The 12,296-nt window shown below is 35.3% G+C and overlaps 1 protein-coding gene across 3 annotated transcripts in view; it reads right to left on the bottom strand.

The window, feature by feature from the left end:
* The window catches only part of LOC105195968 (low density lipoprotein receptor adapter protein 1), an 88,182-nt gene that overhangs the window by 5,014 nt on the left and 70,872 nt on the right, over positions 1-12,296 (bottom strand). For all 3 annotated transcript variants that reach the window (XM_011161641.3, XM_011161643.3, XM_011161642.3), the window contains 3 exons: positions 9,343-9,539; positions 4,276-4,388; positions 947-1,188 (listed from right to left, as the gene is read on the bottom strand). In XM_011161641.3, coding sequence (XP_011159943.2) covers positions 947-1,188; positions 4,276-4,388; positions 9,343-9,539 — 552 coding nt within the window. The remainder of the gene's footprint in view (positions 1-946; positions 1,189-4,275; positions 4,389-9,342; positions 9,540-12,296) is intronic.

Here is a 12,296-nt window from a genome sequence, read left to right as displayed (position 1 = left end):
ATCAAAATGTCAAAAAGAGAGAGAGAGAGAGAGAGAGAGAGAGAGAGAGAGAGAGAGGGGCTATAATATTCTCCGCTAATATTTATCAAAATAACACGTGTGCGCATCTGTGACACAGTGCGATGTGTATGTTATCCTGATATTAACGTACAATTTCCTGATTCTCTCGCCACCGGTGCCAGGAGGCATTCCGCAATATCCGTACTCTCGGCGAGTTAAGTGCAACGTCCATATAGGCACTGCACTTTACGATCAACGCGGCAGCCACCTCTTTATACAGCACTTGCACGAACTCGCTCGAGATTAAAGCAAGTGGCAAGCTTTCCAAAGTACAAAAACGAGAACCACAGCTACATTTCTAATTTTATGTAACGATACGAGGGCATTTCATTTTTCCATGAGCTGTGATCGCGTAATTCGCGCGACTCTTCAAAAATTTCAATTCCGCTCAATTAACATTAATAATCATGTTAAACTTCATCTGAACTTCTAATTTACATCATAATTGTTATTAGCAGTTTATAGCATAAAATTAGAAATTCTAAATCAGAAATTCAGATAAAAATATAATCTTTGAAGGCGTGTTAATTAAATTGTGTCGTTACATGAAAAATTTACACGTCTTGAAAGATTTTATTTTTTCCGAATTTCTAATTTAGAATTTCCAACTTTATTATGGTGAAAGATGCTCCGTCAACTGTTAACTTTTTATCAAGGAGTACAAAACTGACTGTAATTCTATATTGTAAAGATCGATCTAGACTATTTATATATAACTCGATTTATAAAGCGCAACAAGATCGTTGAATCTTCGCTACATTCCATTGATTTTCTTCAACTTCTTGGTCTCGCATGTTTTATGGAAGGATCCTCTTTGTCATTTCGAGACGTTACGACGCGCGACGGAACCATCAGGAAGGTACGCCAATAAGAAAAACTTCCTCACCGATCCTGTCACCCGTCAAGGGAGGGCTCTTATCCTGTGCGTGATGGATCCTAGGATCGGACTGCGACAACTGCCACGCCTGATAAGCCGTGTTGAAGGCCTGCGCCACAGTCAGCGTCACTGTCTGCGCCATTTTTCTCTTCGGGCAGAGAAATGCGTGGCACTCCATCGTCTCGTTGAGATTCGTCGCAATGAACGCGAACACGTGATCGTGCGTCGCGTCCGCCGAGCAATACGAAATCCTGAAGCAAAAGAATAATAGAACAAAAATCAGTATTATTAGAAATACACGTTTTTTTTTTTAATAGTAATTTATTTTTTCTGTGTTAAAAAAGAAAAATGATCTTTTCTATAAGAAATTAATCGTTTATCTTCCATTAGAAAAAAAAATAGCACTTTGTTATGTATATTAATCGTCTTTAGCTGCTCTAATAATGTTATTCTTAGCAACGCCGATAATTTTAGCGCATCTCTGCACGCACATCCAGCGCGACGCAACTGCGATATGCAAATCCACGCCCATCGCTCGCAACGCGGCAGCCACTTCCGTTTATGTCGCATAACGGTATTCGCTCGCCGTGTATAGTAGTCGAAAATTTGCTGGAGGGCACTTAAGCGAATCCTAAATTCCCTTAGGGAAACGAGAGTAATATGCAAAGGGCGGGCGTGAGCGAAATGCACTGTCGGCGGTTACAAAAGAACGGATACAATGAGGCTGGCGTTTTATGGGCGCTCCTTGTAAAGGTAGAACTTCCATCTCTTAGCTAACGAGCTTCAGCTACTTTAATAACTACTAATAATTATTTTATAATCGAATCGAGTTATAACTTATTAATAATAAGTGTGCAGTGCGCGCGAAATGTGTAATACAATAAATGAAATTAAATCGATAAATTTACAAATGTTTAATGTTACGTACGACGAAAGATAGGTGCATGTTGTACTACACAAAGTGATGAGTAATAATACAAATATAACGACTCTTAATGCATATGAAGTGATCCCTTATGTAAAATTAACAAAATGATTTCTCTCTCTCTGTTTCTTCGCACGAAGTTTCTTTTTCGTAAATATATACCGGCTTCTCCTCTCTTCATTTCTATTTTTCTCTTCCTCTTCTCACTTTCTCTCAATTTTTCTCTTCTCCCTTGTTTTTTTTTTCCTTCCTCCTGTTCCTCATCTCTTTTCTAATCTCCCTTCCCTTTCCCTCCTTTTTTTTTAGTATCGCGGAGTTTTTAAGTTATGCTATTGCGGACGAGAGCCGATAACGCCATCAGCCCCGAAATAATGTTCTTTAACGCTCTTAATCCCGCGGCTTAATTTTATTCAGCCGCGCGTCTTTGCACGCCGGTTAATTAACTCGCCATTAACGGTGCCGAGCAGCGAGATTAAGGGAATTTATAACCGGCACGTCAACCCTCGTCGCGTTCTCTCTCTCTCTTTTTCTCTTTCTCTTTCTCTCTCGCCGTCGTGATTCTTTTTTTTTTTACGCGTCCTATGAAATTTCTCGTTCGCCACTTTAGTGCACCTCCGGACGCATTATGCGCCAGAGGAACAAAGCCCACCAGCGGGGCTTTCACCGTAACAATGGAAATCACCGCCTGGTATTTCGCTGGCCAGTCTAACGAGCCCGCGGGATCATTATCGCGAGAAAAGTTCGTTTTGTTCGTCCGTTTCATTTGTACGTTCGCGCCGCGCGGAAATTCGGCGAGACTCTTTCAGAACGCGTCTCTTGACCTCTTTTATATCGCTGCACTCCTTTTCATTGCTGCGATCATTGACTTTCACTTCGTTACACGATTCTTAATGTTCTCGTGTAAGATCGATCCAGGCGACTGATGCTTAATTCTTTATATTTATTTCACTCGCAAATTCACCTCGTTAATCGTATAATATGCATTAATTTAGCGATTTATTAAACGTGAATCTTTTTAAAAAAACAAAGAAGAGCATAGATATCATGGAGAATTAAAATTGCGCGTCAATAATTTTTTATGTAAAGAGTAGCAAAACTAATAACTACATAATTCGTAAGGCCTTAAGTGCGAAATCCAGCTTGAATTCTTTTACTTCTTATAAAAAATTAAAACTAATTCTGTATAAGACTAATGCACTAATGCAAAATCTAGGGGTGTGCGAGTACCCGAGCTTCGGATCGGGTCGGGATGTTTTCTTCGGGATCGGGTCGGAACCCGAAAGTTTGTAAAGTTCGGCTACCCGAAAAATTTCATATAACAAAATAAATATACATATATGAATTTATAACAATACACATAATTAAATTCATATTAAATTAAACATGTTTACTTAAATTTTAGTCAATTTTAGTAATTAAAACAATATTCTTTATGATAATTGGAAATTTTTGTTTCACCGTTTTCATTGTGTAAAATGCTGCAAATCGAGACTAACGAAATCATCTTTATCGAACGTATATACTTTATAATCTTCTCGGCTATTAAAAAGACTGCAAATATCGTACAATCTGTAAATCGAGGGACGATGACGAGAGATGGAAAGAGGCTTCATGGATCGGAAATAAATTTCGCGCTTGTAATTTCCCGTAGCAAATAATTGAAATCAAGTTTGTCGCATATATCGCATCGCTCGTTACACCATCATCACGTCGTCATTACGTGGGATTGTTGATGCACTCTCAGGCGTATGTACAACGAATATAATTCGCCGCCAGTTTGATAAAACATGCAGTAAATCAGCGAGTTTCACTCGGTGCAATTAAAATTTTAGTCGAGCCGGCTGACGCGTGTTTCGCAGAAAACAATTATTTATTATCGCGTCTCGTTCGTAAAAAAAATGTTTCCCTTATAAAACATATATAGTATATAGTATTCTCTTGTTTCTAGAGTTATATATTCTAATTTTTAATTACGCAAAAATATTATGCTATTAGTTTCTAACACTATTTTCTTTACGTAAATGTTAAATAAAGGTTTAATTGTGCTGTAATTTAGTGCTGCATGTTATCAGACTTTTTAAATTAATGAGAGAAAATAAAATGCTAATTATATTTAACATTTACTATAATTGAATTGAAAAATGGGCAAGTGGGGTGCTGACGACACCTTAAAGAAATATTATTATAATTTTTATATTTTTGATTAGTATATTATGTTATATTTAAATTTACATTAGTTAAACCCTCAGAAGATAGAGAAATATTTAAAAAAAATGAACTTTAACACTTGTGAACAATACTTTTTTATCTTTTATCTTTTCTAGAACAAGGTTTCTAATTCTGCATTTTTTTGTTGCCTGAGATGCTGTGGCCATTCCACCTACTTACTTAAAGGTTAATAAAATGCTTCTACCTGTATATCGACACCTGAAGTTGATCCTCTTCAGTGGCCAGGTCCGTCATTCTAATTCCTCTCAAGCTCACAGCCAAAGAGACCCTTTGCAATTTTTTCCCGCTTGCTTTTGCCTGTAATATTTAAAACAAACAAGATGAAAAATACAATAATGTGCCAACATATTTATAACATTTAACGAGAGGATATTATAAAAATGTATTTATTTTCTCTGTATCATTTTTTTATAAAGCTCTATAATATAATATAAAAATATAAAAAAAAGAGAATTTATAATATATGTGTGTGTATGTGTTTTATATATATATATATAAAAATAGAATATCATAAATAAATTTCAAAAAATCAAATCTTCGATTTGCAGATTTCTCTGTACTAGGAAACACTTTAGCATTAAATGTCTATATAAAATTTAATAAAGAAAAATATTTGTAATAATGAAATATGATGTGTACTAATTTTAATCATTTTGTACTTTAATTAGAACTTGTAATTACTTTAATTTCTAATTCTAATAAATTTAACCTACTTCAGAGTTACATAACAATCTTTATATTATTGATGTGTATACTTATAAAATGGAAAAGAGAAGAAAAGGGACCAGTACAAACACTTTAATTAACTCTGTATTAAAGCAACAATATTTTCTTCAATTCGTTTTCTGATATCTGCGGCTGACAGAACGTTCTTTTTCCCAGCCTTGTGAAAACTCGAGTCTCAAGAGGATTATCCGATAGATCATCCGATTGAACAGCGAATTTCTATTGATTTCGTTCCATTGCAGCATTGCGTCGACAACAATTTCGCCGTTTGCTCAAGCAGAAAGTAGTGTTTACCGAAGGTACCTGGAATAGTTCGAGATGTGCGCCGCGCCGGGGAGTAAATCCGCGGTGTAAGCCCGAGTGAAGTGAAGCAACAGTTCGATTACCTTTTTCGGAAATCAAATATCTCGTCGCTAAACCGTGAGATCTCTCACGTCGCTCCATTGCAACGCAATTACGGGTCTTCGCGCGGATTAAGCGGTCCATTTAACGATTTAACTCGCGCATGGAGATTCCGCCACCTTAATCGCGAATGTTGCACGGAGGAGATTCCGGAACGTTCTCTAATCCAGTGATTCTCAAGCGGATTCGGGTTTCTCTGTCGCGAACGCGTCATTGTGGAAGCATACAGGTTCGCTCAATGTCTCTGCAATCTGATTAGACGGATTTCAGAATACCACGCATCCATTGCGTTTACAAGTATCACTATTAACGAAATAAGCGCAGAACATGTAGCATAAGTTAAATTTTAGAAACTCAATTTGATTTAAATTGCAAATTAAATTTTGATCTCTCGTAGAAAGAATTAATGATGCAAGAGAAATATACAAGACGTGGGCAAAATGGGCTCTTGTATTTACGCGAAGAAAACAAATTTAACAAATGTATCAGCCTACTTATTTCGAATTAGCATTGCCTGACAATATGTATCTGAAAATATTTCCAAAAATTGCATCCTTCTTTTCATTAAAATTCACGCAATTGATGTCAAAATAATCAAACGCAAGAAGCTAATTACATGAAAGCAAACTTGGTTTTAAATTTCATATTTATGATTTCATATTTATAATAACAACGATACATTAACAATGTCAATATTTGTAAAATTATTTCGTCGGGCATTCGAGCTTTTAATTAAATTCTTTGCTCGCTTTGACTTAAATAAATTAACGGAATTAAGCGAAACGAGGATTGATATTCGCGTTATTTCGAGTAAAATCTGTAGAAATAATGGCACGCAAAAAAAGTTTCGCAAGTTGCGCAGCGGATTAACGAAACCTTTCGCGAGGAAAGAGTAACCTCACAACGATAACGAGACTCGAATTTCACTCAAGCCCCTTCTTCGCTTATTTTTTAATAAATAATGAAGACCTTTTTATTTTACCGCGCATCTCGATGAAAGCAGCGACTTCCGTTTATTAGCAGTAACGTATATCTATTAATAATCCGGATTACATACACGTAGTAATTTGAGGCGTCTTGTAGCAGTAGCTTCTTGCTCGCAAACACTGAATAGCATTATCAGCGAGAACTTGCAGGTAGGAAATGCGGAATTACCTTTACGGTCGTGACATGGCAAAATGCTGTTAAGCGCGCGAACAACCCTTGCCTCGCAACAGAAACATCTTAATCAGTGACTTAGAGCAAATTATCTCGACATTATCTCAAAAATGGAACCGCTTCTCTGTTTAACACTCGGGTGAAACCACGGCGTGTAAATGCTCGAAAAGCTTTCAAGAGTCCGTTAACGTTTGCAATACATCTGGGAATGTTGAGAAATAAAAATTATACAAATTTCACGGCAGATTATTGCGCGAATTCGTTTCTGTAGCGGAAGAGACGTAAATAAACAAGATTTATTGTTTCAACGTGAGACAGAGGCTGCCATAGAGACGGAAAGGAGGATGCCTCTCCAATCCGGCAGATGAATGCAACGCTGCAAACAGGAACTAACAATAATAGACGCAATTACGCAGATACAAAAAATAGCGAGAGAGGATCAATCGAAGCAGACGAATCCGGCGGGGCAATTAGCGTAAAGACGGAATGCAGACTTCGATCGGGAACGTTACTGACGCGGAATACGATTGCGCGCGTCGAGAAACTTTTGATTCGATTCGAATCGTGGTAGTTCACAAAAATTCATAGGCCGTTTGATCTGTTCGAGTTGCAATAAAAAAAAATGGCTGAACAAAAGCAGCTTAGTGGAATACCAAACTGAGCGACGCAACGCACACACCGCAAGGTACACTCGTATTTTTCATTGTCATGCCCTGCAGTTTCATATTTACAGATTGCATTTTTAAAATTCTTATATATGGTCCCCGCGAAAGAAGAGATAATTACAAATCACGAGACATTCTTGTATAAATAAGATTTATCATAGATATTTAAAAAAATTTGAAAAATTATATGTAAATTTGTTATTAATTTCAGAAACTACATATGTATACATACACTGAGAAAAAAAATTTTTTGAGAAACTGAAACATTTAATTCGATACATTCAATAAATATTGAGTTGGTTCAGTTAATTCTTCATTAAAAAATATTAATAGTTATTATGAATAAAATATACTTTTTGTAGAAATAAATAATTGAATCAATCCAATGTTTATTTGAACGTACCGGATTAAACATTTTAATTTTTCAACTAATTTTTTTCTCACTGTATATGCATACGTATGTATTATAAATACGTACAGTGGATATTCCATTTTTAACATAAATACATGATTGACGTTGCAAGTTTTATTTTTATCGGGTATATGTGCACAAATGTTTACAAATATTGTAAATTATATTTATTGTGGAATGAGTGAAGTTCTCCGTCGTATACCTTTCATGTGTTCATTGAATTCCCCCTCATTAATATCTGCATCAGAAGGAAATTGCCGAAATACATACATTACCGCTTTCTGCAATTCTGTCCGTGCAATTTCGCGGTACGAGTTGTAATCGCTTCGAAATTGGAATTATATGAGACTCGGACGAAGTTTCGTTATTAATCAATCATGCTCCACGGATCGCTGCTAAATCGCATAAATTTGTTTTCCTCGATTACGCTATTCAACAAGGATATCGTTGCTAAACTAAATTTAGAAACTGGTAGAACTTAATAATTTCTGAACGTAACGATCACTTCTCTCACTCGTCGTCGCAACAAAATCATTTATAAAATAGTTTTTGTCATAATACTTTAATTATTACCAATCTAATCCGCGTGTGATTTTTTTGATAAATAAACGATATTCAATAATATCGATCTTTTATTAATTATTGAGATACCAGACTACGTACTGTATTCAAAGTTTACAAAATTCCATTAAAATAAATTGAAAATTTGTCAGAGTAATTTTTTCTTAGCAGATAACCAAAATAAAATGCCAAAAAATTGCGAACTCTGTGGTATTTTTGTGTAACGAAAAAAGCAATACTAGTTTCATCGGCTGCAAAATATCACGTTTGCATGCAATATTACATACAAAGTCAAAAGTAATTAACGAATGAACGGGAGTTGGCTCAAATAAGCCATTTCTCATTAAAAGCGCTGCTTTTTGTGCTTGTCCGTACTCGCTGCTTTTTGTGCATTTTATTTTTCGTTCCTTGTATTCCCGAACATTGGCAGACGCGATTGCAAAACATGCGATTCAACTTTCGACGAAATATTTATCGAGAGTCAAATCTGCAAAATCTGGACGGCGTTAAAACAGTGAGCGAAAAAAAAAAGAAGGGAAGAAGAAATAATTAGGACGTCGTCAGCCGCGACAAAGACAAAGTAGCGAATAAACGTGGCGCAAAGTAATCACGCTTCATTTTCATTAGCTCTATTAACGGACCCGCGGCTATGCGCGAGAAATTAGTACCTTGCAATTTCAATTAAATTCTCTTCACGGCGGCCGCGTCGGAAAATGGTGGAAAGTAAATTACACGCTGCGATACAATTCCAACGATAAATAATACAGTGGCAATCTCCAACGCAAGCGGTAAACCTGCTCCCTTCCGCCCTTCTCCCCCCCCCCTCTCTCTCTCTCCCTCGGTAAATGCTAGATTTGAAATAATTAAAAATTCTGCGCAAAATATTCTATTATATGCACTCGTTATAAATGCAACGTAAACATGTGCATATGTTTCATAAGTTGCATATAAAAAATTAAAAATATTTCTAAACAAGGTTTTCTATGTTTTCCATAAAAAAAAGTATACTTATTTTACGTTTTCTCTTGAGTAAACGTGATTGATTGCGTGCTCTCTGACACTTTACTTTTCAAAAGACTAAAATTAGAGATATAAATTACAAGAATTATATTGTATTATATTTAAATATACCAGTGTCGAATTCACAAATATGATATAATTCAACCCTTTCTTTTCAATTTTTATAAATAAATCATAAAAAATAATAACAATAATCGGTAGAGTTGTACAAAAAAATATAATTCAAATTTTAGAAATTTAGTTAATGCTCTTTCAAAGTATAAGTTTTGGGGATTAAGTTATGAAAAATGTTTGAAATAGTACGCACCATGGTGATAACGGTCTTGATGGCTTCCGCCGTAGCTTCCTCGCTCGAAGGCGTTTCGACGAGAGTGCTGCCCAAATATTTGAGGGTGAACCTCGCCTCAGATGCATCCTCAGATTCCTCCCCGTGCGTCGTGCTCGTCGAACCGCCACCCTCAACGCACTCGCGGCTATTCGCCAGCGCCCATTCCTCGCATAGCTCTGAAAGTTAATGCCAAGCGGGATATTGAGACGAAATCGATGGGTGAACGAAATCCTATTTCGCGAAGATCGATTGCATCGCATCGGAGTAAAAAAGAAATGCACACTTCAGTTCAAGTTAGCACAAAACTTCTCGTGAAATATTTCGCTGTACAAATTTTACGAAAAAAGAATTGGCTTCGAAGATCAGTTTCGATATGTCGCAAAATCTAAATGTTAAATCTGTTGCGTATAATTTAGAGGTAGAAATAACGCAAGAGTTTTCGGGTTAATGGTGAGAAGGGGCTAAAGTTTGGGGGATCCTGGCTTTGCTGTTTGCAGATACAAACCTGACGGTGATAAATGCTACGGTAGACGGAATGACCAATGTAACATTAGTCCAGTTTCGTGAAACCACATAAGCCGGCCTCGTTGTCTGTCCACTTCGTGACAGGAATGGCCGCACGTGTATCGCAATAATGGATATCCGGGTTTATATATATCGTATATATATATGTACACTGTATATATTACATATACATATACACTGCTGCGATTCTCATTTCAAAATTTGTCGAGTTCATACCACTCCGTAAGTCGAAAATTACGATGCAAGCGCATCGGTGCATTATTTAATAAAATTCGACTCGATAATCAGGCAAGAGATGTTTAAAAGTTACCGGTAAACTAGGAGGAAAGTTCATGGAAATCAGTTATATCATTCTCGATGTAAGTTATAATTATAAAGTAAAATAAAGGGTGTGCGCGCTGCTTGTATGAATCTTCGATGAAAAGTGAAAAGTTTTAAAAAATTGCAGATAATTATTCGCCTTGAAGAAAGTTGATGGAGATCGATCGTATCGTGCGACAAGAAATTGTAAGCGTTATAAAGTAAAAAAAAGAAGCAAAAAATGATTTGTTCCTGACTCGTCGTGTGATAAAACAAGTTTTAGAATGTACAGGAAATTATTTCTGTCAGAGCAAGTCGATGAACGTTAATCGTTTCGTTCTTAAAAAATATTACAGCTCGTACAAGATACACGGAAAGAACAATTTTATCGTAATATAAAAATTTAGCTATTATAGATACTGATCAGACGATAATTTTATATTAGACTATCAAAATAATTAGGTAAAATGTTCAAGCATGACGATACCGCTGCCAAAAATTTCAACATTCTAGTAACCAGCTTAAACGTCCGATATAAAATTTTCAATGGTTCAACATAACTTTCAGGTCTGTATTTCAACAAAATTGCTTTTTTTCCGTGTAATACAAATACACACATTCTATGTGTGTATTTATATCAGATATAATTTCAATGTACATCAAATAAATAATACTTCAAATATCACAGCTCTCTCGTTTCTCTGTTCAACATAACTGCGCTTGATTTTTCACAGTGCGCAAGTTTAATCAAAAAAATTTGCGAAACCGCTTTATCCACCGCAATTCGTCCACGTTGCAAGTTTCACGAAACGATATCAATAGTTGTCCGCTATTGCTCGCTTTGCGGAAAGTCTGAAAGTTCGCGCGGCGGGTCTCTTCGTGTGCCGTTATTGTCGAGCGCGAAACTTTGCTCGCGCAGAACAATTTTGTAAAAGCGGCGAAAACTCGTTACCACTCGTGACGCGACGCGGCACGTTGTGACGTCTCCGATCGAGAAAAGAAGAGAACTCGCGAGAGGTCCCACGAGCACAGCCCCGACGAACGTGTTCTTTTAGGGATGTTAGCGGTCTCGCTACGACACATCAAAGTTTTCGTGTTCCCACGGCACAGCGCAATACGCGTCCTACTACCGTTCACGTTCTGACACAAATCGTCCACGGTCTAGCTGAACGGTCTAGCTGAAACGTTTACAAATTTAACTAGGCGTAGATATGAAAATAATTATGCAAGATGCGCTCAAACCGATTAAAATATCAAAACATTTTGCAGCATTTTTCATCGTCTTTCATTAAATTATTTTGATAATTTAATGAAATTATTTTCAACTCTGTGTACATCTAGCTAAATTTTTTGAACGAAACGGTTCTTTCGTTATAAAATCAATTGCAAAAATGTGGTAAAAGTTTATATTATAAATTCAAAATAACAATATGAATGTGAATGAAATTAAAAGGAACTATAAACTATTGATATTTTTATGTTTATACAATACAGAAAATTTATATCATGCTTTTATAAATGTGTACTTTGTTTTTTATTGTAAAATATTTTATAAAATGTTTATATATTCATATTGTTATTTATACTTTATTATATTTATATTCTTAAAATACATAATAAATTAATATAATAAAAATAAAACATTGTTTAAAAATTCTGCAAGAACAAATAAAATATACATAATAAGTTGCTTAATAAGGTTCTTCCATTTGTTATTTTCTTGCTTCTTACTTTTTATAGAAAATATTGATTAAATCTGTAAGATTATTAAATTCTATAGCAATCAATAATACATGTATAATATGTAGTTAATAATAATAACTTTTAATTAAAATGTAAAAATCATAGGTAATCGTTTATACAAAAAATAATCCCATTATCCAATTATACTTCCGCGTTAAAGTCGTCTGTTTTTTTTAATTACGGAAATTTATTAATAAATTTTGCACAATTTTATAATAAAATTTTTCATTTAATTTTAAATGCCTCAAAGTCTTTGTAGCTACAGTTTCTTGTGTTACAACAAAATTTATTCGAAATAAATTCAGTAAAATGTAAATTCTGAAATTACTTTCAAAAAACTAGGTCGAAATAATAAAATAATAATG

The sequence above is a fragment of the Solenopsis invicta genome, chromosome 12 (assembly GCF_016802725.1).
Source record: "Solenopsis invicta isolate M01_SB chromosome 12, UNIL_Sinv_3.0, whole genome shotgun sequence".
Taxonomy (NCBI): domain Eukaryota; kingdom Metazoa; phylum Arthropoda; class Insecta; order Hymenoptera; family Formicidae; genus Solenopsis; species Solenopsis invicta.
This window is presented reverse-complemented; position numbering and strand designations above follow the sequence as displayed.